The following is a 26,824-nucleotide window of genomic DNA, read 5'->3' as shown; positions in this document are numbered from 1 at the left end:
GCCTGGGTGGTTCAGTCAATTAAGTGTCTGCCTTTGGCTCAGGTCATGATCTGGGGTTTTGGAATCTAGCCCCTCATTGGGCTCCTTGCTTGGTGGGTTGTCTGCTTCTCCTTCTGTCTCTCACCCCACTCATGCGCACACTCTCTTTCTGTCAAATAAAATCTTAAAAAAAAAAAAAAAGAACAACAGGGAATACTTCCCTGAGGAAATTTCTATGCTGTGATGGTTTGAAGCATCCAGTTCTTAGAAAATCTGGAGACGGGGTGCCTTTGTACTCAGGCAGTTAGTCATCTGCCTTCGGCTCAGGTCATGATCCCAGGGTCCTGGATCAGCCCCTCATGGGGCTCCCTGCTCAGCAGAAAGCCTGCTTCTCCCACTCCTGCTCCCCCTGCTTGTATTCCCTCTCTTGCTGACTCTCTCTCTGTCAAATAAATAAAATCTTTAAAAAAAAAAAAAAAAAAAAAAGCTGGAGACAGAATGTTTTGAGACTAAGGGAATAAGGGCGAAGGCCCTTAGGTGGGGGTAAGTTAGGCATGTTATAAGAGAGCAAGAAAGTGTCTGGGTAAAATGAGAGGGGGCTAGTGTTGATATTAAATGTAGGAGAGACTTTATCTAGTTTACTTTTTTTAAAAAGATTTTATTTATTTATTTGACAGACAGAGATCACAAGTAGAGAGAGAGGAGGAAGCAGGCTCCCTGCTGAGCAGGGAGCCCAATGTGGGGCTCAGTCCCAGGACCCCGAGATCATGACCTGAGGCGAAGGCAGAGGCTTAACCCACTGAGCCACCCAGGCGCCCCTAGTTTACATTTTTAAAGGCTCAGTGAGGTAGTTCTGGCAGTTTGGACTTTGTCATAGACCCTGACTACTCAGGTTTTGTCTGTTCATCCTCATTTGTTCTCTAGATACTCTGTACTTCCCTTTCAGAGCTTATCTGACTATTCAGTTGCCTAATTACCCCATGAAGACAAGGACGGGGTCTTAAATTGCTCTTTAGATCCCTTAGCTGGTTCAGTTCCCCTTGCAGTATACTTTTGGGCAGAAAGAAACCAGAGTGCCTCAGTGCCCCTGTCACCAGCACTAGCAACTCAAAGTGAATGTATTAGTGATAGTGGGTCATTATAATCACTTTGTGATATAAAATGGAATACATTTTAAAAAGAATATGTTATGAAAGAGTCTTTGGCAATAAGAAATTGATTTTTGGCTGATGGTTTTTTGTTTTTTTTTAATTAGCTGAGTCATCTTGAGGAAATCACTTTTTCTGTGCTTCAGCTTTAATATTTTTGACAATAATGTGTTGCGGTCCATGAAATATAATTTATAAATTCAAAATCCATACTACTTTTGCCTTAGAGATACTGCACACTAACATCCTTAGTTCCATCAGATTTCCATTAACTCCTTCTGTGTGAAAAGGAAAGCCACAGTTTATGGAAAAGGTCTTTAAGGAGCAAAGAAAAGTAGCTCATAAATCCTGTGCACCTTAGTTGTATTTGAAAATAAGGTTACTAATTTATACATTTGGGTATCTGTTTTTTTCTGGTGCCTTAAATTTTTCTTAAGTAACACATTTGAATCTGCTGGGAGGGAGCTGTCAGACCGACATTCTTTAAAGTTGGCAGCTGACAGAAAGGAGACCAAAGAATCACCAAATAGAAAATTAGAGCAGTATCAGGGAATTGAGTAAGTTCAGTCTTTTTAGTAGCCTCTGCATGCCTCCAGGGACAATAATAGATACTCATAATAGGTAATGCCTCATAAAATCTTCAAATTTTGCTGACTGAACATGTTTTAAGAAGAACTTAAAATAGAAAGGGCCTTACTGCTTTACTTGATTTAATTGGTGATACCACTGAGGCAAGATCTCATTGTTGCTTCATTTCCTCAGCATATTGATTAAAATAAAAAAATACCAAAAATATACCCATGTTTAGGGACACTTCTTGACACCCAGTGAATGTGCATCAGTATTTGTGTACCTTCCGCTCCTGATTTTGTAGGGACTCAGCTCTTCTTTTATTTGCCCTCTAGAAATTCCAGTGTAAACTAACTTCAGGGAGGTGATACTATTGGATATCTTAGGTGGAATGGTTGTAGGAGGCAAATGAGAGCTTACTGCTATCTTCAGAGCTTACTGCTTACTTCAGTCTTTACTAACAACAACAAAAATTATTAAAGGAATTTACAGTTTCATCTCTATCAGTAGCACATCAACCTTGAACTGCTTCCCAATATAGTAATGGTAATAAACTGCTCATCCATCTGTACCTTTTCCAAAAGGGTTATTATAATTGGGTCCCCACAATAATTCTGGGACTTGTAAACCCTAATTAGTATGCTAAATTTGTGAACAAGTTTGCTGCACTGATGAGACCTCATAGAAATGGATAAGGACTACTGATAGGTCCTCTCATTTATGACTATTGGCATGAGTTGATGAGGAAGGTTATAAGATTAAAGTCTTAGACTAGAATATAAAGAAATTAACCATACTGTGCCAGAATTGTCACTGTCTTTTCATATACTCTAGGTAGCTTGGGTACTTTGTGTAAAACTCTAGCATAGAAGTAATTCAGGGAACCACTAATGTCTCTAGTTCAGACTGCCCAAATGTAAATGGTTATTGTCACAACTTTTGTTTAAAATTGCCTGATTTGGGACGCCTGGGTGGCTCAGTTGGTTAAGCGGCTGCCTTTGGCTCGGGTCATGATCCCAGCGTACTGGCATTGAGCCCCACATCAGGCTCCTTGCTTAGCAGGGAGCCTGCTTTTCCCTCTGCCTCTGCCTTCCACTCTGTCTACCTGTGCACGCGCGTGCGCTCTTTCTCTCTCTCTCTAACAAATAAATAAAATCTTAAAAAAAAAGTAAAATAAAATAAAATTGCCTGATTATATTAACTAGCATCTTAAAATGAATACCCTCATGTAATTCAACAGAGATCAAAGTTCTTGACCTTTAAAATCATAATAAGCAACTTTTAAATTTAATATTTAGATTTCTCTTAAAAAGAAACAAAACAAAACCTTATTTTGAGATATATAAGAGTAGAGTAAGTAGGTATTATATGATTCTAGGCTTATTCATATGCAGCAGTGGTTCACCAAGTGTGTTTCAGGTAATCTTGTGGAATTCTGGAGACCTTCCTGGCTGGGACTCCGTGTGATGAGAATTAGCTCCATAGTCTAAAATGTTGTCATTTTTGTAGTTATTTTCTCACAAGTATGCAGTGGTATTTTTCAATGGCTACCTGATAGTACTACAAAAAATTGAAAGCAAAATCCAGACAGTAAGAGATTTGCAAAAATGAAGAACAGTTTTTTTTTTTTTTGAAAATGAAGTTATTTTTCATAAATAGTGTTTATATTAGCTGGTCATGGGTTTGTTATTTTTAATGAATTATTGAATATTTAAAATTTTTTCCTTTTACTGTTTGGTATATATCAGTGTCATAATTCACATGAACAGAGAGCATTTAGGATCATCACTGATTTTTAAGAGTGTATGGAGGTTATGAGACCAAAGGTTTGAAAGTACCTTTTAATACTATTTTTTCCTTCTTGGTTGGTCATTGTTAGAGAACTGATGATACACATAGCATTTCTGTGGGCTGGAACAGAGTTGGCATCTGTAGTGGGTTGAGTAGTGTCCCATGTCCCCCGTTCCTCTCCCCTCACCAAAGTTCATTTGCACCTGGAACCTCAGAATGTGACCTTACTTGGGAATAAGGTCTTTGCAGATATAATTAGTCAAAGATCTTGAGATGAAGTCATCCAATGAATAGTGTCCAGAGAAAGGAGAGGGATATTTGGACACAGACACACAGGGAATAAGACATGTGAAGCCCCACGTGTTAAAAAAAAGAGGCAGAAAAGGTAGGCAACTCCTGGGATCACCAGAAGCCAGAAGAGGCAAGAAAGGATTCTTGTTTAGAGCTTGCAGAGAGCATGGGCCTCTTGACAACTTGGTTTTGGAATTCTGGCCTCCAGAATAGTGAAAGAATATTTCTGTTGTGTTCGGCCAACCAAGTTTGTGGTAATCTAGGAAACAAATACAGCAACCTTGGACTCTATTAATCGAAGGTGATAGGAACTGCCACCTCATTTTTACCTTAGGGCAGTGTTTCTCTTTAAAATTAACTACTGTCTCTACCAGGAATCTAGTATCCTCAGAGAGATCTTCAGCTAAGTGCCCGGCAGAAAATCATCTGATTGTGAAACTATGAAGATGAAGATAGATTTAATTTTTAAAAATGTACAGGCCTTTGCTCTTGTAAGTAACTGGTTGACCTAGAGAAATCTAAATGATAAAATGTTTTTGAAAATTTAGAGGCCATATTGCTACTTGTAGATTACTTAGTGAAGTGGGGAAAAAAAGAACTGAAATATTTAATGTTTAGCAATTTTTTAGAGAAAATTAAAATAATGTAATAGCTATTAATGACTAAATTGCCTTGACTACTTTTTGTCTGTTACATACAGGTCCGAAAATTTATAGTTTTAATTCTGCAAATGATTCTGGTGGCCCTGCTAATCTGGATAAATCTATTTTGAAAGTGAGTACTGAGATATTGAGTCATTTCAAGAAATGTTCTCTTTGAAAAAGAAAAAAAAGATATATTCTTTAATATAAAAGTTCTGGGGTATTTAAATTTTTTGTAATAGTTAATTGCTGATCTGTACTAAATAGAAGTAAATCATAACACATATGTTGAAAGCCCATAATAAATTAAGGAAGATCTAGGAAAGATCCAAATTTCTAAGGATAGCATATACATGCTTTCAGACTTAATTTGGTGGACATTTCCAGCCTCCTCTCCGTTATTCTTTTCCACATAAAATTTTAGTTCAGATCTCATTATTCCATCCAATTTCATATGATTTTATGACTAGGCTTTTTGTCAGTGGTCTCTCTGCTAAAAAAAACCTACTTCCCCTTCTCCATTTGTCACCTTTAGAACCTCCAGGACGTCCTTTGTCACTCAGCAGTTTTCCGTGTGGCTCCATATTTTTTTCATATATCTTTTTAAGTAATTGCTCTGCTGGTGTACAGTTTATCTTTGTGGGGTGTTTTGGGTTTTTTTTGTTTGTTTGTTTTGTTTTGTTTTCCTCTGCTAGACAGGCCTCCTGAAGTATGTTTTTGAGCTTAGCTCATCATAGGCATTCAGTAAAGATGAGGTCAAGAGATGGTATCTTTGTAGGTAGATGTTTATGTATTCTTAGGTCTAAAATACTGAAAGAACATATGGAACAGAAAATCAGGAATCAAACTCTGGAAGCCAAAAAAATTTGCGTAGCCTAATTATTACTATTAATATAGATTTCACTTTTACCTTATAGGTCTTTTTAGTGTAGCATCCATTCTTTCCAGTAGTATGCTTGGGGTGGCTTACATAAAGCAGATTTTTGGGCTCCATCTTCAAGGATTCTGATTCACCTTGTTTAGGATCAAGCTTAGGAGTCTTTACGATAGCAATCCAAGGACAATGTCTTGAGACATACAGGTTCAAGAGGGTTTTGAAAAGGATTTTTTCTTGCCACACGTTGCTTTTCCCATGTCACATTTTTTCTTTTTCTTCTTCTTAAAGATTTTATTTATCCTTAAAGAGAAGAAAAAGAGAGAGAGATAGCAGGGCATGGAGGAGAGGGGGAATCACACTCCCTGCTGAGCAGGAACCCCAACAGGGCTTGATCCCTAAACCCTGGGATCTTGACCTGAGCTGATGCTTAACTCCATGACACTTAACCAACTGAGCCACCTGGGCACCCCTGTTACATTTTTCCTTAAATATATAGTACAGAAGTGGTCCAGTGGATGGTAGTCTAAAATACAGTAATTGTTTTATCTGATTTTACTGAAATTCTTGGATAGGTTGGCAAGGATATAGAACACTGTGTGTTTTTTTTCTAATTATTAAATATTATTTAATAATTTAGATTCTAATTGATATGACCTTTTTGGCTTCAACAGGTGGTAATTAATCACAAACTAGAGCAACGAATTATTGGAGTGATAAATGAGCATAAAAAGCAAAATAATGACAAGGGAGCAATTTCTGGAAGACTTACTGCCAAAAAATTACAGGTATTTTGCAAACTGTTTTTAAGTTCCTTATTTTTAATGGAGCATTTTTAAGACCGGTTCACATGTGAGGTGGTAAGATAAATTGACTTCTTCATCTTCCATTGATATTTCATGTAGATCATTTCCATCAGCAAGGATAAGGAAGGAATTGGGCCAGATACAATAGCACATATTAAATGGTGGTGTGAAAACTAAATTACAGTCCCCAGATTATATTAGACTCTGTAGTGGACACTTTGCTTCTTTCTCTCTGATGTAATACCAGAAGGTACTTTGCCTCATTCTTCAAATGAAGAAATTAGGGCTTAGAAAGATCACAGATGCTATAGCTGGAGGTTGTTGGTAATTAGCAGAGTAAGCAGAGTCTGGATTGGAACTCAGTTCTGCCCAGCTGTAAAGATCATGCTTTAGAAAGTACCTTAGGTAGCTTTACTTTATGTATGAACGTGTTCATTGAAGCACTACTTACAATAAGAAAAGAAAACATCCTAAGTGGTCTCCAGTAGGAAACTGTGTAATTAGATTATGATATGTCTTCTCAATGGAATATTATGTAACTATTAAAAGTGATGAAGAGTTTCTAATAACTAGGGAAGATGCTTATCTTACATTAAGTGAATTTTATTTTAACAAAATCATAGAAAAATGACTGGAAGTATACATACTACATTGCAAACAGTATCTTTGAATAGCGAGAATATTAGCAGTGTCTTCAGTTCCTTTTTTAATTTATCCATAGTTTTCAATTTTTAATTTGGTGAACATATTTAACTCTCCTAACTAGAAGAAAAAAAAAGATATTTTTGAAATTAAAATTTGTATCAGTTTCTGGTTTAAAATGAGTAGAAGAATAAAATTTCTAATAAAAAGAGAGAAATTAGAATGCCTTTTTTCATTTCCCTTTCATAGGATTTATACATGGCTTTACAAGCATTTTCATTTAAGACTAAGGACATTGAAGATGCCATGACTAACACACTTTTACAGGGAGGTGATCTCCATTCTGCCTTGGATTGGCTCTGTTTAAATCTTTCAGATGGTAAGTCATATTGTCATAAAATTCTTTCAGTTTCTAAAACCCTTTCAAAATTATTTTGGCAATTGTGACATTTGTATCAATTTCTGAATTTTTTCTCTCTTCTAATTACTTATTTTGCAAATGTTCTTTACTCTTTTTCGCTCTTTACAGTATATTTTCAGAGATTGTAGTCCATGCCAGAAGAAATTTTGTACATTATTTTTAGTTGTCAGTAGTCATTTTACAATGCACTTAATACAACAAATTCTCAAAGTTTGCCTGCCTGTAACCTATCAGACTGTGTTTCCTGGTTTTGGTTCAGAAATTTGGGCCATCTGACTTTAGATAAATTTGTTTAACCAGAAGGTTAAGGTTGTAATCTTTGCAAGAACCTAGAATGCAGATTGCTTGTATGAAGTAAGGATCTTGCTTTATACTGTGACAGGCAACCAAGGAATTAGGAAGGGTTCAGATCATTTTTTGAAAATTTAGAAGTCTAACACATTGAGGGCAAAATAAATGGCCAAATAGAGGTGGGCTAGCTATCTCATAAGTGTTTCCACTCCTACTTTGAGAATAAAGCCAGGTTCATTATAGGATTTCTAGTCTTAGAATCTAGATGAGGGGTGGAAGAAAATTAGGTGCTCTTTGTCGAGGCAGAGTTTATATGTATGTTTAATGAATGTGTATGTTTATGTTTTATGTATGATATGCAGGGGTTTATGTATTTAATGAATGCAAATGTTTATGTATCATATGAATGGTTTTTTTATTCCCATTTTTAAGATGCACTTCCTGAAGGATTCAGTCAAGAATTTGAAGAACAGCAACCTAAAAGTAGGCCAAAATTCCAGTCTCCTCAAATACCAGGCTCTGTTTCACCTCCACTGCAGCCTAAAACCAAAAAACCAGAAGATAATAAGATTAAGGTAATTTAACAAATGAAACATTTAAAGTTGTATAAAATCAGAATGAAACACATGTAACAGTTCACCAGTATAAATACCAATTACAATAACATTTTTGCTTCTTAAAAATAACTAATTGCTTTGCCAGGTTTTCTATCACTGTTTCAGTAATATGTTGCTGCATAACAAACCACCCAAAAAAGTAGTGGCTTAAAAGAACAATTAATTTCTTTAGATTCTAGAGTCCGTACTGGGCTCAGCTGGTTAGTCCTTCTGTTCTTCAAGGTATCTCCTTGGGCTTGAATATTCAAAATGGTTTCTTTGGGGGAGAGCCAGGCATTCCTCTTCCCATGTGGCTAGCTTGGGTTTCCTTATGTGTGGTTGCAGAGTGGTTTGATCTGCATGGCATCTGGCTTCCAAGGTGATAAACCCCAGCTTGTATCACTGCTGCTAATGTTTCTTTGGTTGAAACAAGTCATGTAGCCATTACAAAATACATGTGGAAGGGGATTATAGAAAGTCATGAATACTAGAAGGTACTTCATTAGGGCATTACACTTAAATGCCCAGCATATCATGGGGCACCTGGGTGGCTCATTCAGTTAAGCATCTGCCTTTGTTTGATTCAGGTCATGATCCCAGGGTCCTAGGCTTGACCCTGGTGTCAGGCTCCCTGCTCAGGGGAGAGGCTGTTTTTCTCCGTGTCCCTCTTCCTGCTTGTGCTTTCTCTCTCTCTCTCTCTCAAATAAGTAAAATCTTAAAAAAAAAAAAAAAAAAAACCCTGCATATTGTAAAACGTCTATAAACGTAGATAAAAGTAGAGAACATTATGCCAAGTGAAATAAGCCAGTCACAGAAAGATAAAGACGGCATGATTTCACTTATGTGAGGTATCCCAAATAATCAAACTCATAGAAGAGGATAAAATGGTGTTTACCAGAGGCTGAAGGGAGTAGAGGGGAATGTGGGAAAATGTTGCTTGTTAAAGGTTTCAGTTACACAAGATGAATATATTAGAGATCTTTGTAACTTAGTGCCTATAGTTAATGCAGTATTGTGCACTTTAAAATATGTTCAGAGGGACGCCTGGGTGGTTCAGTGGGTTAAGGCCTCTGCCTTCGGCTCGGGTCATGATCCCAGGGTCCTGGGATCAAGCCCCGCATTGGACTCTCTGCTTAGTGGGGAGCCTGCTTCCTCCTCTCTCTCTCTGCCTGCCTCTCTGCCTACTTCTGATCTCTGTCAAATAAATAAATAAAATATTTTTAAAAAAATAAATATTCAGAGCATAGGTGGCATGTTAAGTGTTCTTACTGCAGCTACCACTCTCCATTTCCACCAACACACATGAACAAAAGAACACAAGGAAGTTTTTAGAGATGATGAATAGTTTCATACATTGATGTGGTGATCATGAGTGTATGCATATATGCAAACTCATCAAAATATTGAGTTTACATTACATTAGTACTGATATACTAATATGCACATTAAATTTGTGTAATTTTTAAATATATCGGCTATATCTCGTCTTTATCTTTCTGTGACTGGCTTATTTCACTTGGCATAATGTTCTCCACTTTTATCTACGTTTATAGACGTTTTACAATATGCAGGGTTTTGTTTTTTTTTTTTTAAAGATTTTACTTATTTGAGAGAAAGAAAGAGAGAAAGCACAAGCAGGAAGAGGGACACGGGGAAAAACAGCCTCTCCCCTGAGCAGGGAGCCTGACACAGGGTCAAGCCTAGGACCCTGGGATCATGACCTGAGTCAAACAAAGGCAGATGCTTAACTGAATGAGCCACCCAGGTGCCCCATGATATGCTGGGCATTTAAGTGTAATGCCCTTAAAACAAAACAGAAACAAAAATCTGGAAGCATTATCCCAGAAAACCACTGCTTTTAAGGAATAACACTAGTTTTTAACAGTTCTCCTTTTGTTTTTTTTGCCTCTTTATAAAAACATTTTTTTTTGATTCTGCAAGTTTGAAATTCTTAAAGTAATGTTGAATCCATTTGTCCTTCACAGAACAGTATATAATTTGATTTTGGGGGCTTATATATCTGTGTTTCTGAGTGTAAAGAAAATAGTAAAAACGAGGACACGTGATGATAGTTTGACACCTTTTTCTAACTTTGGTTTTTCAGATATTTGTTTTTCCTTTCTAGCCAAAAAAGGAAGAAAAAAATTTGGAAGTAAATATGAAAGAATGGATCTTGCGCTATGCTGAACAGGAAGATGAAGAAGAAAAGAGTGAGAAGTCTAAAAGTTTAGAAGAAGAGGAAAAATTTGACCCTGTGAGTTAGAAATGTGTATTAGGCCTCTACCTGGCCATTCAGAGGGTGACATAATTTAACTTCTCTGTGACTTAGTTTTCACCTTTGTAAATTAAAGAAAAGATGATGTAAAGATTAAACAAGACTTAAACAAGTAACAAAATAGAAATGGCACAAAATAACTGCTCAGTAGCTATTACTTATGTTCCTCCCATGTTTAAAGAGCTAATCATCAGGTATTTTAAATGATTATCATTTGTAGGGAGAATGCTAAATTCCTTGGATAATAAAAGAAAGGCACATTTCTTTACAGAGGCAGTCCATAGTGTGGTCAGAGAAAACCTAGATATCATAAGATAAACTAAAAATGTAAGGTTAAAGGAAAACAAGTTGTAGGAAGAAAATACTACAATACACATGTCCGACAGTACTTCTGTCTAGAATTGATAAAGGAAACAGGCACTTTACAAAAATAGATACATTGATGGTCAATAAACATGTAGAAATAATTTTAGGATCACTAGTCATTAGAGAAATGAAAACAAACTGCAATGAGAGAACTATTTTATATTCATCACAATGGCTACAATTAAAGAGATGAGTAATACCAAGGGTTGGGAGACATGTAGGATTGCGCACACTCAGACATTAATTGTGGGAGTGTAAAATGGTACATTCACTTTGGAAAACTGGCACTTTCTTATGAAGTTAAACACTCGCTTAACCAAATGACCTAACAGTTTCATTGCTAGGTATTTATTCAAGAGAAAAGAGAACATGCCCACAAAAAAGACCTGTATGCAAATGTTCATAGCAGCTTTATATTCATAATACCCCAACACTGCAAGCAACTCTCCATGACATACTTGTATGAAAGAAGCCAGACACAAATGATTATATGTGTAATTACTATATTAAAATCTAGAAGAATCATCCGTGCAAAATCAGTCTGTAGTGACAAAAGGCAGATCAGTGGTTGCTTGAGGCCAAGGGCAGAGGAAGAAGATTGATGGTAAGGCAGCATGAGGAAACTTCTGGAGATGATGGGAATATTTTTTATCTTCATTTTGATAGTGATTACATGGATGTATACATTTATCAAGCTCAATTCACCTATACACCTAAATGGGTACATTTTACTCTATGTAAGTCATACCTTAATAAGATTGGTTTAGAAAGAAAAAAGGAAAGTTGCAGAATAACATGTAGTATGATGAACCTGTTTGGGTAAAAAAGAAAAATATATATTTGCATTCTTATGTATGCATAGAAATGATCTGGAAAGATTCACAAGAAGCTATTATGAGTGATTAGGACTGGGATGCTAGAATGGGAGGGAGACTTTTTTTTTTCGACTCTTCTATATCCTGTAAGGGTTTTGTTTGTTTGTTTGTTAACTATGTCCCTGTGTTAAACTAAAAAAAGAATTTGGGACAGTACAAGTCTACATTGAGATCAAAGAAGAGGTGTCTTCTGACTGGAGCATTTGGTTAAGCCTGCAAAGAAGAGGGGTGGAACTTGGGGTGCATAGAGTGCACATGGGCAGGAAAGGAAGATGGTCCAGAGGGGCGAAACAGTGTGAACAGGTATGGAGGTGGACTTGTGCAAAGGGTCTTTGGATATTAGACCATAAATAAGTATACAGAGCATAAAATGTAGAGGAGTACTGGCAGGCAGGAGTAAACAGGTGAGTTTAGCTGACCTCAGAAGATTTTGATGCCTAGAAAATGAATTTTATTTTCCTCTTGTGAAGAACCACTAGAAGGATGGGGGCAGGTAAATTACAGGAAGAATTTGCTATTTTAGGTCAGATTTAGTAATGTTTAGTAAAGGTGGTTTGGAACATTTAGGTGACATTCCAGGTGATCTGGTAAAGGATAGGGAAGCCATTTGGGTAGCTATTGCACTTCCTCGGATGTGCTTAATAGGCTTCAAATAATGCTTAATAAGGCTTCAAATTGGAATTGGAAAGAAACAAACATATAAAGCAAGAATCCAGAGAAAGTGTTGATTTACTAAATATAAATGTTAATAGCTAAAGACAGCTAGAGATTTGCAGGTGGAGGGGTAGTATCAGTAGCAGAGATAGACGGGATGAAGGAGTGAGTGTGATGGGGTGAATAGAAGATAGGTAATCCTTCTCCTTGTTAACGGAATGTGTTCTACACAGAATGGTCCCAGAATTCAGCTCTAACTGCTGCCTTAGTTTATCTCTTTTCTGTTCATCTTAATGGTTATGTTTCATAGCAGCATTCTGTATGCCCTGTACATTGATGCATTTCACCTGTCACTTATTAACCTAAGGTAAAAAAACAGAAATTTGAGTTCAACTTCAAACTGTATCTGATGGTTGCTCAGCAGAGCTAAGTCCTGAAGTTTTATTACACTCCTTTTCCCCTGAGGCTTTTTTTTTAATGTCCCTTACTATTTTCTACAAGAGCTGATGGGAAGATGACTTTCAGATGAGTATTACTATATTATTACCCATACAATTCTTTAAAAACATGTGTTTATAAAATATAAAAAAATAAGACATTTTCTTATTATAGAAATGAACTTGCATTTACTTTTTCTTCTGTAGTTTTTAAATTTTATATAACATGTCAAGGAAGTTTTCCATGTGGATCACCCTCATTCTTTTGCTAACCCATTTTCTTTTTCTAATGGCTGACAGGTTTTCTTCTGTAGAAAAATCTGATTTGCAGTTTTTCCTCTTCGTTCAGTACTGTAGTATTATGTGTGTATACTTGCAAATCTGCATCTTTGTATTATTTCTCTGTGAAATATTCCTAAAAGTAGATTTTCTGGATCAAAGAATAAGATCAAAAGATCATGGGTTTTGATATAATACATTGACAATAGATTAACTCATTTTGTTATTTTTAAAATTTCTGTATCATCTTACTTGGAACAGAATGAAAGATACTTGCACCTTGCAGCAAAACTTCTGGATGCGAAAGAGCAAGCAGCTTCCTTTAAACTAGAAAAAAACAAGCAAGGCCAAAAAGAGGCTCAAGAAAAAATAAGGAAATTTCAAAGAGGTAAACACTTCCAAATTCTTAGATGTATAAATGTCTTTTGGGAGGGTAGGGGGCGCTCTCTCAGCATGGAGACTGCTCCTTTTTAATTTGTTTACAAAACTCCAGTTTATATGTGGGCTTGACAGACTTTCTGTAACAAGCCAAGTAATAAATACAGTAGGTTGTGTGGGCCATAAGGACTCTTTAATAATTACTGAACTCTGCTGTCACAGCATAGAAGCAGCTATAGACAATATGTCAGTGAATGGCTATGGTCTCATAAAACTTTACAGATCCCAAAATGGGAATTTCATGTAATTTTCACATGTCATCAAATATTTCTTTTTTTCTTCAACCAGTTAAAAATATAAAAATCATTCTTAGCTTGTAGGATGTACAGAAACAGGCAGCAGGCTACATTTGACCAGTAGGCCATAGTTTGTCATCCTCTGACATATACCGTAAAATACCATCCTCATTCAAGAAGGAGAGGTGATTCATAATTTCATGAGTATTCATTTCTGTTGAGGATGTTCTTCAGACCTTCCACATCTGTTAATTTTTTAAAAACATTTTAACATTTGATATGAAAATAAATTGCCTCTGACTTCTAGCACAAATTGCAAATAGGAAATGTTGAATACTTGGCTACAAGGAAAAAGATGGAATGCTGGGTTTTTTTTTAAAACCAACTTTGAGGGCACCTGAGTGGCTCAGTCGTTAAGTGTCTGCCTTTGGCTCAGGTCATTATCCCAGCTTCCTGGGATTGAGTCCCTCACTGGGCTCCCTGCTCAGGGGGAGTCTCCTTCTCCCTCTTCTACTCCCCCTGCTTGTATTCCCTCTCTCACTGTCTCTCTAACAAATAAAATTTTTAAAAATAAGTAAAGCTATCTTTGCAACATAAAAAGGCATAAAAAACAGATACAACAAAGCATGATTTTTTTTCTTGGTAGAAATGGAAACTTTAGAAGACCATCCAGTATTCAATCCAGCCTTAAAGATTTCGCATCAACAGAATGAAAGAAAAAAGCCTTCTGTAGCTACAGAAGAGGAAAAGCCTTTGAACTTTAACCTATTTGAAAAATCCATGGCTGCTACTGAAGAAGAGAAAGGTAAAATGAAGGGAAAGTGTTTCAAGGTGTAAGTAGTAAAATGTCAATGAATATACAATTAAGAAGTTACTTTGCATTCTAGCAGACTTCATAAGCTGGTAGTAGAGCTATGTTTCCACATGCTGCCTTTGAAAAATAATAATTATAACTTTTGCGGCATTTTATCATTACAAGTATCCTGGTTCAGCCTCGTCTCTTTTCAGTTCATTCTCCAAATTCCCGCCAGAATTATCTTTCCATAACACACATCTAAATGGGAGTTCCCTGTTAAAAACCCTAATCAGTAGTAAGTCCAAACCCTTTATCATGGTATTGAAGATCCTTTGCATTCTGCCACAATCTGCCTTTCCACTCATATTGCCCCAGCTGTGTACTATAGCCACATGTTATTTCATGGCTGCATGATTTTACTCATCCTGTTAGTCCCTACTTGGCCAACCTTTTCCTCCTCTCAAAGCTCAATTCAAAATAGCACCTCTTTAAACCTGTCACGAGTCTTGCCATCCCACCATATATGTTTGTAATTGTGTACTTGTGCTAAAGTAAATTATTGATATAGCTTGTATAATACTTATTTGTAATATAGGCAAATCCTACACTAAATTGTCAGTTTTTTAACTTATATATTGTTTCATATATATTTACTGAATTTTCTCTCTGTTCAGAATGTCACATGCTATGTGTACATTTATTAACAAAATAACCTAGTCCTTGTGCTCTTCAAGGGTATGGTTTAGTAGGAGAGGTAAGCTTTAAATATACATAAATATTTAATTACAAATTGTGATGTGTGCTGTTAGAGCAAGAAAACTACTTTCTAATAATAGAGATAAGGAGACTGATGACTTGCTCTGAGATCTAACAGATGATTAGATCAAGCTTTTCTCTTTCATTTTTCACCTAGTCTCTTCTAAAAGTCTTTTCCCAAAATTGAGAGGACTTTGATGACTCAAAAGAGATTATACATTACTGCATGACAATTTTTAAGCACCAATCTCTGTCATTTTAGAGAAAAAGAAGGAACCTCATGATGTAAGAAATTTTGACTATACAGCTCGAAGCTGGACTGGAAAATCTCCCAAACAATTTCTGATCGATTGGGTCAGGAAGAATCTTCCTAAGAGTCCAAATCCTTCCTTTGAAAAAGTTCCAGTAGGTAGATACTGGAAATGTAGGTATGTTTTTCTGGTTAATTGAATGAACTTTTAGGAAAATCTAAGATGAAAAATCTCTTTGTTTCTTATATGTTAAGTAGACATTTAGGAAGCCCTCCCATTCCACAACTCTGAGTGATAATGCTGATGAGTTATAATCTAGGTACAGTGTCTTCCATGGAAATATTTAATTTAAATAATTAATGTAAACTTAGGTTTGGGGTTAATGGAATTTTGACTCATTTGACTTCATTAATTTTATCTTAAAAATTCTTTGACTTCCTTGTAGGGTAAGGGTAATCAAGTCTGAAGATGATGTTCTGGTAGTGTGCCCTACAATCTTAACAGAAGATGGCATGCAAGCTCAGCACCTGGGAGCAACTCTAGCTCTTTACCGTTTAGTGAAAGGGCAGGTGAGACTTTTTTAGACTGAGCTGTTTAAAAAGTTGTTTGTGGATCATACATAGGCAGCATAAAACTTTACGGGCATATGGAATGTCATATTTAATTATGGCCTTTGGTGCCAGTTTTTACTTACTGCTTCTTCAGATTAATCCTCATTTCTGCTTATTTATAATTTTGACTTCCTCAAACCCCTAAACCTAGCTCTGTCCTTAGACCAGAGGCTCTGTCAGTTTTTTAGGCTATGCTGTTTTACAGATTAAAAATAGTTGTATGAGGTTGGTTGAAGTAAGGAGAATTTTTAAACACTTTAATGTTTAATTAAGTGTTACAATATCTCTCTTTATTCTTATATTTTCTCTCAGCTTTGGAAAGTTATAGACCTTGATTCAAGATTTCAGTTTTAGGTTATATTAGTTATAAGCTTTCAGGTTAAGGAAAGATTATAGTACTACTGTAGGACGCTCTCTTTTTTTCTTGGATGGTTGGATTGTCAACATTTGTATTATGCCATAAATATGTGTATTTTTCTTCATGGAAAATTAGAACCACTTGAAATTATAGACCCTGATGACATGGAACTCCCAACAATAGTTCTTTTCCAGTTTCTGGCAGTAAAAGTTCTTAATGCCTTTATTTCCCTTATTTGCAAAAAAGGTATCATAAGCTAAGCTTAATTGATAAAGCTGAGCAGGGAGCCTGATGTGGGGCTCAGTCTCAGGACCCTGGGATCACAACCTGAGCCAAAGGCAGACACTTAACCAGCTGAATCACTGTAGTTAATTTTAAATACTTTGACCTATAATCTTAATTTAACTACCAGCATCTCACAGGGAGCTTTGTTTCAGAAATGCTTTATGGATCATCTACATATTTACATAGCACCACTGCAGGAATAAATAATAATAAATGTATTCACTAGTTTCCTATGTTCCAGGAGTGAGCACTTTTCATATAGTAGTAACTTAAAGTTTACTTCAGAGTATGTCTATAAAGGAGATATTGGTCCCATTTTACAAATACAGAAACTGAGACACAGAGAGGTTATTTGCCCAAGGTCACACAGCTAGTAAGTCTAGAAGCCTAAATGTGATACACTATTTATAAATTTGCATCATAAGCATGTGTTTCTTAAAGTAGGCACTTATTAATTTAAGAAAGAAATTGTATTTTAAAAGGAAAGTAGCTATCCTAAATTCTAGCCTATTGAATTTTAGTATCCAGTAGTTAGTGAAAATAACACTCTTGGGTTTTTTTGTTCGTTTTATTTTTTGTTTGTTTGTTTGTTTTTTTCACTTATAGTCAGTGCATCAGTTACTTCCTCCCACTTACCGAGATGTTTGGCTGGAGTGGAGTGATGCAGAAAAGAAAAAGGAAGAATTAAATAAAATGGAAACCAATAAACCCCGTGATCTGTTTATTGCCAAACTTCTGAGCAAATTGAAACAGCAGCAGCAACAGCAGCAACAGCATTCTGAAAATAAGAGAGAAAATGCTGAAGATCCTGAGGAATCTTGGGAAAATTTAGTTTCTGATGAAGATTTTTCTGCACTGTCCTTGGAATCAGAAAAGGCAGAAGATTTGGAACCTGTTAGAAACCTGTTTAGAAAGTTACAAAACACACCGAAATACCAGAGACTTCTAAAGGAAAGGCAACAGTTACCTGTGTTCAAACATAGAGATTCAATCGTGGAAACTCTTAAAAGGCATCGGGTAGTGGTTGTGGCAGGTGAAACAGGGAGTGGCAAAAGTACTCAAGTACCACATTTTCTCTTGGAAGATTTGCTTCTAAATGAGTGGGGAACGAGTAAGTGTAACATTGTCTGCACTCAGCCCCGAAGAATCTCAGCAGTGAGTTTGGCCACAAGAGTATGTGATGAGTTGGGCTGTGAAAATGGACCTGGAGGAAGGGTAAGGTGGTGTTCAGCTCCATCTCAGTGAATCCTGACTGTTACTGTTTGTTCAGTAGCACATCTCAAGCACTTTTCATGTTTTCTTTGATAGGTTTCATATTGTGCCACTCTCCATCTGAAAAGGGTTGTTAGTAATCCAATCATTAAAATTCTCATATCAAGAAAAAAATATTCATTTTAATGATTGAATATTCAATATGTTACATACTAAAGAGAACAAAGAATATAGACAAATACAGATTTGACTGTGATATCATAATTCTCAAGTTCCTGCATATTTTCTCTATGGAATGTATTCCTGAATTGTTTTCATTAATTCTTTTTAATAAGCAGAAGAAAAAAACAATATAGAAGAAAAAGCTGGACTGTTCTCAAGCCTATTTTTTTAATTTTTATTTATTTTATTTTTTTATTTTTTTAAAAATTTTATTTATTTATTTGACAGACAGAGATCACAAGTAGGCAGAGAGGCAGGCAGAGAGAAAGGTGGAGGCAGGCTCCCAGCTGAGCAGAGAGCCCGATGCGGGTCTCGATCCCAGGACCCTGGGATCATGACCTGAGCTGAAAGCAGAGGCTTAACCCACTGAGCCACCCAGGTGCCCCTCAAGCCCTTTATTTTTAAAAAATGGAAAAAAAACTAAAATATCCCTTGTCATGCATTCTGCCCTGCAAGCAAACCTAAACCTGGCCATACCTTAGCTAGAATGACTGCAGAATACAGAAAGTAATAAAATTGCTTAGAACTAAATATGATGAATTTCAAGTCAAATAACTCAGCTTACTTATACTTTGCATTGTTCTTTCTGGAGATGGTATTTGACACTTTTGCCTCTGTCTTTAAGATACGTACCCCTAGACACCTGCGTGGCTCAGTAAGTTAAACGTCTGCCTTCGGCTTGGGTCATGATCCTGGAATCTCAGGATCAAGTCCCGTGTTGGGCTCCCTGCTCAGCGGAGAGCCTCTTTCTCCCTCTGCCCCTCACTCCAATCTTGTGTGCACACAATCTCTCTCTCTCAAATAAATAAGTAAAAAAAAAAAAAGACACGTACCCTTTTATTAAAGAAGTTTCATGTAACAAACTGGGTTTCTGTCACAGAATATAAGAAAAAAAAGACAGTTTCTGTCTTATAAGGAACTCACATTAAGAAGATGACAGACATGTACACACATAAAAAATAAAAGAATGACTGTTAAAAGTGAATGTGATGGAAATAGAAGGGACTTAAAATTCCAATCAGGCACCACCGGTACAATACCAGCTGCTTTTTAATGGTGGCACTTTTATGAAATCTTAATAGGAAATTTTTAGAACTGCTCAAAATTTTTGTTCCTGAGTACCTCAGCATTTTGTTCTAAGATAATGGAATTAGCAAGATTGATCTTGGTGCTTAAGTGGCTCAGTTGGTTAAGTGTCCAACTTTTGGTTTCAGCTCAGGTCATGATCTCAGGGTTGTCAGATCTAGCCCCACTTACAGCTCTGTGCTCAGCACAGAGTCTGCTTAGCACTCTACCTCTCTCCCTTTCCCTCTGCCCCTCCCCCTCAAAAAAAAGAATAGAATAATATTGATGATACTCAAAGTGATGAACAGCTTTTGTGTCACCACTTTTTTTTAAAGATTTTATTTATTTATTTGTTTGTTTTACAGTGAGGAAGCACACACACAAGCGAGGGACAGGCAAAGGGAGAGGGAGAAGCAGACACCCCGCTGAGCAGGGAGCCCAATGCGGGTCTCAATCCCAGGACCCTGGGATCACAACCTGAGTCAAAGGCAGATGCTCAACTGACTGAGCCTCCCAGGTGCCCCATGTCAACACTTTCAAGAAAACAGAAGTTTTTCTTATTTAAAATTAGCAAAACAAATTTTACCATCTTAGATGATTGAAGACCACGGGAAAATAATTTTAATTTATAAATTCTACCAAATAGATTTACTTAAGCTGCTCCATCTAGCAGCAGGATCAGCACCTCTGCTACACTTTAGTGATTGTTTCCCAGATCTCTTATGAGAATCTAATCTCAACCTTGTGTTTTCCCTTCAGAATTCTTTGTGTGGATATCAGATCCGGATGGAATCTCGAGCTAGTGAATCTACAAGGTTACTGTATTGTACAACAGGGGTTTTGCTAAGGAAACTTCAAGAAGATGGTCTCCTAACTAATGTGTCTCATGTTATTGTAGATGAGGTGAGTATACTTTATAGTCCAGTTCAGATAAATTTGAAACATCTTCATATTAATAAGATGCTATTTCTAATACTAGCTAACATTTTCTTCAGGCATATTTAAATACCAGACATTTTACTTATAATTATTTAATTTACTCTAACGAATGTGTCTCACCTTAATCGATTTAATACCTTATGACATTTGCTAGATGCTAGATGCTATTCTGATTTTATATGTATAAATTCATTTAATCCTTCTCGCACTCCAGTGAAGTAGATGTTATTGCGTCTGTCTGCTGCAGTCTGTGCTGTAACCAGTTTAGTGATTCTCACTACATTAGGTTGTTACAAATTTCTTTGATTCTTTAAAAAAAAAAAAGAGAGAGGAGAACTTTTGATCATTTTCTCTTTACATAAATCCCTCCCTGAATCAAATTCAAACACACATTAAGGTGAATGTTTAAAATGGAAAGTTTCCCATGGGAATTATTTTAAATGGCGTGGTAGCCTATGTAAACTGATTTTCTTTGTATATAATTTTGTCAAGAAGAAATAAGATATATAGCATTTCTCTTATTCAAGTAATATTTTAAAAATTTTCCGTGATATAAAGTTTTTATGAGTGTCTATTAATTAATTAAGTTCAGAAGGCAGTAGTAAAAGTTCAGTCATTCAGGTTGCCTGGGTGGCTCAGCATCTGCCTTTGGCTCAGTTCCTGATCCCAGGGTCCTGGAATTGAGCCCCACATTGGACTCCCTACTCAGTGGGAAACCTGCTTCTCCCTCTGCTTGCTGCTACATCTCCTGTGTGCACACACTCTCTCTCTGTCAGATAAATAAAATCTTTAAAAATGTATAGCCATTCATTGGTTTTTAATTAATAGACTACATGTAGATTATTGGGTTATTTTCCTCTTTTTGGTTAGAAAATATTTTATAAATATTGAAAGATACACGAATGAAAATTAAAAAAACTTGACCCAGGAAAAAACTCAATGTTGACATTTAACTTTCATATTTATATGTATGTATATTTAGTGTGTATGTGTATTTTACAATTTTTTACATTAGCCTATAAAAACAAGATTTTTAATAGCTTTATTTTTTTTTTTAAGATTATTTATTTATTTATTTGACAGAGATCACAAGTAGATGGAGAGGCAGGCAGAGAGAGAGAGAGAGGGCAGCAGGCTCCCTGCTGAGCAGAGAGCCCGATGCGGGACTCGATCCCAGGACCCTGAGATCATGACCTGAGCCGAAAGCAGCGGCTTAACCCACTTGAGCCACCCAGGTGCCCCTTTAATAGCTTTATAGTATATAATTTGGATGCCCCATAATGTACTTAACTTTCTTCCTGCTGGATTTTTTTTTGTTTTCTTAATTCCATGTGTAAGTGAAAACATGTTATTTGTCTTAATGTCTGACTTACTTCACTTAGCATAATAGCTCTTTTCATCCATCCATGTTGTTGTAAATGGCATGATCCCATTCTTTTTTAAGAGTAATATTCCATTGTATATAGTCCATATCGTTATCCGTTCATCTCTAGATGGACACTGTACATCACTAGATGTACACTAGAGGTATAACCCAAGTTGTACACTAGCTATAATAGTAGCTATTGTAAATAATGCTGCTATAAACCTAGGGGTGCGTGTATCTTCTCATATTAGTGTTTTTGTTTTCTTTGGGTAAATACCCAGTAGTAGAATTACTGGATCATTTTATGTTTGTTTTTAATTTTTTGAGATATCTTTATACTGTTTCCACAGTAGTTGCACCAGTTTACATTCCCAACGACAGTGGACAAATGTTCCCTTTTCTCCACATCCTCAGTAATACTTCTTTTTAATTCTAGCTGTTCTGACAGTTATGAGGTGATACCTCATTGTGGTTTTTTTTTTTTTTTTTTTTTTTTTTTTTTTAAGATTTTATTTATTTATTTGACAGAGATCACAAGTAGGCAGAGAAGCAGGCAGAGAGAGATGAGGAAGCAGGCTCCCCGCTGAGCAGAGAGCCCGATGCGGGGCTCGATCCCATGACCCTGGGATCATGACCTGAGCCGAAGGCAGAGGCTTTAACCCACTGAGCCACCCAGGCGCCCCCCTCATTGTGGTTTTGATTTGCATTTCCCTCTTGATGAGTGATGTCGAGCAGCTTTTCATGTGTCTTGGCCATCTGTATATCTTACTTGAAAAAATGTCTATTTATATCCCTTGCACATTTTTAAATTGTGGTTTTTTGTTGTAGAGTAGTGTACATTTTTTCTTATTTTTAGATACTGACCCCTTATCGGATATAAGATTTGCAGCTATCTTCTCCCATTCATTAGATTGACTTTTTGTTTTGTTGATAGTTTCCTTCACTGTGCAAAAACCTTTTATTTTAATGTAGTCAAAATAGTTTATTTTTGCTTTTTAGGAGTTTTCTGGCCTCACATTTAGAATTTTAATCCATTTTGAGTTTGTGTATGGTATAAAAAGTGTTCCAGTTTTCCCAACATCATTATTGAAAAGATTATCTTTTCCCCATTATATATTATCTTGCCTCAGGGTGAACCCTAATTTAAAAGCCAGACCAACTTGAGGAAGTTGTTCTTTCATGGTTTAATATTAGCAGTCTGCTTTACTGAATTATGCTTAAATGTGATACTCTCAACATCTTGAGCAATATGGTAAAAGTAAGAAAAATCCCAATGAAATTCATCATCATGTTAAATATAAGAATGTAAAAGATATTGGGACAGAGTTCATTATATTTTGCAGGACCTTTCTTTTTGACAGTGCGCAGGGTAATACTTCTACCTTATTACAAAAAGTTGTGTGATTTGTTCTAGTTTGTGGTCACTGTGTGAGTTATAAGTAGGTTTTCCTGCTGACTGCTGGTATGTTTACAAGCAAATTTTTTGCCTACTAGCTCTCTTGAATGTGCTTAATAAAGGACACATTATTTTTAGCTCTATTTTATGATCTATTCTTTTTTTTAAATTATTATCTGTATAAATTTATCTATTTGATGTGCTTCCTCAGATTTGCTTCATCCTACAGGAAATCTCTCTTGAGTTTTGGACATAAATATCCTGGTCAAAGCACAAAAGTAAAAATAACTAGGATTATTCCTTCTTTCTCCCTCATACCCTAAATCCAGTCATAGACCTACTGATTGTACTTTTCTCAAATTCATATATTTTTCTCCATATTTAACTAGTATTGCCCTTACAGAGGCTATTATTTCTTTTTTTTTTTTTTAAGATTTTTTATTTATTTGACAGACAGAGACCAAAAGTAGGCAGAGAGGCAGGCAGAGAGAGAGAGAGGAGGAAGCAGGCTCCCTGCAGAGCAGAGAGCCAGATGTGGGGTTCGATCCCAGGACCCTGGGATCATGACCTGAGCAGAAGGCAGAGGCTTTAACCCACGGAGCCACCAGGTGCCCCGAGGCTATTATTTCTTTAAGTACTACAACAACCTATAATTTTTTTTTTTGTTCTGAAAGAACTTTGTTTTATTTAGCAGTTTTATATTCTTGTTAAAACATTAAAAAAAAGAACAAAGCATTAACACTTGAGACAAGAATAAAGGTCCTCTCCAACCCTATCTACTTCTCTTTTTCCTCTCCCAGAGTGTGTCTTTTTCTTTTACCATATTTATTTCAAGGGGGAAAGTGAGCAGATACGAGATTCCAGTAAGTTAATAATAAAAGTTCACAGTGTGTTAAAATATAATTATACCTTGACCACCAAATTTTAAGGTTACTTTTATTTACAGGTTTTGCCTATGGAAAATGGGAACAAATCCATATAAACATCCATTCTGAAAGAGCAATGAAGGCTAAAAATGCTATTAAGATCTAACCAAAATGAATTACAAGATAGTTTTTACTGGTATGAAGGAAAAACTTAAAGGACTCAACTAAAGAAACAGCAATAATTATAACTGACACATCCTCTCCTTGCAAGATACTCACTGGGCTTGCCCATGCTAAGTTTCAGAATACTGCAGTCTTCTGGGTTTTGCTTTTTAAAGAGGTGTAGGAGCAGAGGAATGGAAACAATCATTGTTTTTAAGCTAGGGAAGGTTGGGAGATCCTTTAGTCTTTTTAAGGGAGCAGTGCCACCCTAGATAAATAAATAATCCCCCATCATTTTTTTAGAGTTTTCATTAACCCAAGGAAGAGAGCATATCTGTGGCAAACTACTTCCCACTCAAATCCTGAGTTAATGCTACATGGTTTAGTTTCATCCTCCCTTTCTGTATTAGAACCTCGAAGTCACGTTTGTGATCTTTCTTTGGCTGTTTATACTTTAGATAGACAGTATCTTTAAGTAGTGTGGGACAAGGCTTGTACATGTTTTATCTAAAGTTCCATTGTCACCTTTTGTTCATTTGTCACTCTTCTAAATCTAACTTTGCACAAGTAACCCATGTAAAAAATGTGCAGAAGCCTATAATTAAACTTCCTTTCTGTTCTGACCTCCTCCATTACATTCTCCACATTATAGCCAGGTATCTTTTTTTTTTTTAAAGACGTATTTATTTATTTACTTTTTCGGTGTACCAAGATCCGTTGTTTATGCACCATACCCTGTATTCGATGTAATATGTGCCCTGCTTAATACCCACCACCAGGTTTACCCAACCCCCCCATCCAAAACCCTCAGTTTGTTTCTTGGAGTCCACAGTCTCTCATGCTTCATCTCCCCCTCTAGTTTACTCCAATTCACTTTTCCTTTCCTTCTTCTAATGTCCTCCATGTTCTCCCTTATGCTCCAAAATTAGTGAAACCATATGATAATTGACTTTCTCTGCTTGACTTATTTCATTCAGCATAATCTCCTCCAGTCCCATTCATGTTGATAAAGAGGTCAGGTATTCACCCTTTCTTTTGGCTGTGTTATATTCCATTGTATATATGGATCATATCTTCTTTATCCATTCATCTGTTGAAGGGCATCTTGGCTCTTTTCACACACAGTTTGGTGATTGTGGCCATTGCTGCTATGAACATTGGGGTACATATGACCCTTCTTTTTACTACATCTGTATCTTTGGGGTAAATACCCAGTAATGCAATTGCAGGGTCATAGGGTAGCTCTGTTTTTAATTTTTTGAGGAATCTCCACACTATTTTGCAAAGTGGCTGCACCAACTTGCATTCCCACCAACAGTATAAGAGGGATAGAGATAGTTCCCCTTTCTCTGCATCCCCTCCAACATTTGTTTACTCTCTTGTTAATTTTGGTCTTCTAACTGGTATAAGGTGTGAGAGAATGGTCAAATTTCATTCTTCTATACATAGCTGTCCAATTTTCCCAATTTTCCCAGCACCATTTATTGAAGAGGCTGTCTTTTTTCCACTGGATATTTTTTCCTTTGTCGAAGATTATTTGAATATAGAGTTGAGGGTCCATATCTGGACTCTCTACTCTGTTCCATTGGTCTATGTGTCTGTTTTTGTGCCAGTACCATGCTTTCTTGGTGATCACAGCTTTGTAGTAAAGCTTGAGGTCAGGCAACGTGATGCCCCTAGCTTTGTTTTTCTTTTTCAACATTTCCTTAGGGATTTGGGGTCTTTCCTGGTTGCAAATTTTAGGATTGCTTGTTCCAGCACTTTGAAAAATGCTGGTGGAATTTTTATCGGGATGGCATTGAAAGTATAGATTGCTCTGGGCAGTACAGACATTTTAATAATGTTTATTTTTCCGATCCATGAGCAGGTAATGCTTTTCCATCTTTTTGTGTCTTCTTCAATTTCTTTCATGAGTGTTCTGTAGTTTCTCTAGTATAGATCCATTACCTCTTTGGTCCTCTATGGTTCTTGGTGCCATAGTAAATGGAATCGATTCTCTAATTTTCCTTCTGTATTTTCATTGTTAGTGTATAAGAAAGAAACTGATTTCTGTGTTTTGATTTTGTATCCTGACAGATTACTGAATTGCCTTATGAATTCAAGGAGTTTGGGTGTGGAGTCTTTTGGGTTTTCCATATTAAGTATCATGTCATCTGCGAAGAGAGACAGTTTGACTTCTTTGCCAATTTGAATAACTTTTATATCTTTTTGTTTTCTGATTGCTGTCGCTAGGACTTCTAGTACGATGTTGAACAGCAGTGACAAGAGTGGGCATCTTTATCATATTCCTGATCTCACTGGGAAGGCTGTTAGTTTTTCCCTAATGAGAATGATACTCTGGGTTTTTCATAGATAGATTTTATGAAGTTGAGGAATGTTCCCTTTATCCCTATACTTTGAAGAGTTTTAGTTTTAATCAGGAGTGGATGCTGTATTTTGTCAAATGCTTTTTCTGTATCAATTCAGAGGACCATGTGTTTCTCTTATTGATTTGTTCTGTCACATTGATTGATTTGCAAATGTTGAGCGACCCTTGCATCCCAGGGATAAGTCCCACCTGGTCATGGTGGAAAATATTTTTAATGTACTGTTGGATCCTATTAGCTAGGATCTTGTTGAGAATCTTGGAATCCATATTCATCAGGGATGTTGGTCTGAAATTCTTTTTGATGGGGTCTTTGTCTGGTTTGGGGGTGAAGGTAATGCTGGCTTCATAGAATCTGGAAGTTTTCCTTCTGTTTCTATTTTTTTTTAATTTTTTATTTTTTATAAACATATATTTTTATCCCCAGGGGTACAGGTCTGTGAATCACCAGGTTTACACACTTCACAGCACTCACCAAAGCACATACCCTCCCCAATGTCCATAATTCCACCCCCTTCTCCCAAACCCCCTCCCCCAGCAACCCTCAGTTTGTTTTGTGAGATT

The 26,824-nt window shown here is 36.3% G+C and overlaps 1 protein-coding gene across 1 annotated transcript in view; it reads left to right on the top strand.

Annotated features, from left to right (window-relative positions):
• Positions 1 to 26,824, top strand: part of DHX29 (DExH-box helicase 29) — a 58,170-nt gene that overhangs the window by 5,017 nt on the left and 26,329 nt on the right. Inside the window, exons 2-12 of the mRNA XM_059417872.1 lie at positions 4,480 to 4,553; positions 5,969 to 6,082; positions 6,992 to 7,121; positions 7,887 to 8,029; positions 10,176 to 10,304; positions 13,198 to 13,324; positions 14,257 to 14,415; positions 15,425 to 15,590; positions 15,859 to 15,982; positions 17,274 to 17,882; positions 19,926 to 20,069. Of these exons, the coding sequence (XP_059273855.1) occupies positions 4,480 to 4,553; positions 5,969 to 6,082; positions 6,992 to 7,121; positions 7,887 to 8,029; positions 10,176 to 10,304; positions 13,198 to 13,324; positions 14,257 to 14,415; positions 15,425 to 15,590; positions 15,859 to 15,982; positions 17,274 to 17,882; positions 19,926 to 20,069 (1,919 nt within the window). The remainder of the gene's footprint in view (positions 1 to 4,479; positions 4,554 to 5,968; positions 6,083 to 6,991; positions 7,122 to 7,886; positions 8,030 to 10,175; positions 10,305 to 13,197; positions 13,325 to 14,256; positions 14,416 to 15,424; positions 15,591 to 15,858; positions 15,983 to 17,273; positions 17,883 to 19,925; positions 20,070 to 26,824) is intronic.

The sequence above is a fragment of the Mustela nigripes genome, chromosome 12, assembly GCF_022355385.1.
Source record: "Mustela nigripes isolate SB6536 chromosome 12, MUSNIG.SB6536, whole genome shotgun sequence".
Classification (NCBI taxonomy): Eukaryota; Metazoa; Chordata; class Mammalia; order Carnivora; family Mustelidae; genus Mustela; species Mustela nigripes.
This window is presented reverse-complemented; position numbering and strand designations above follow the sequence as displayed.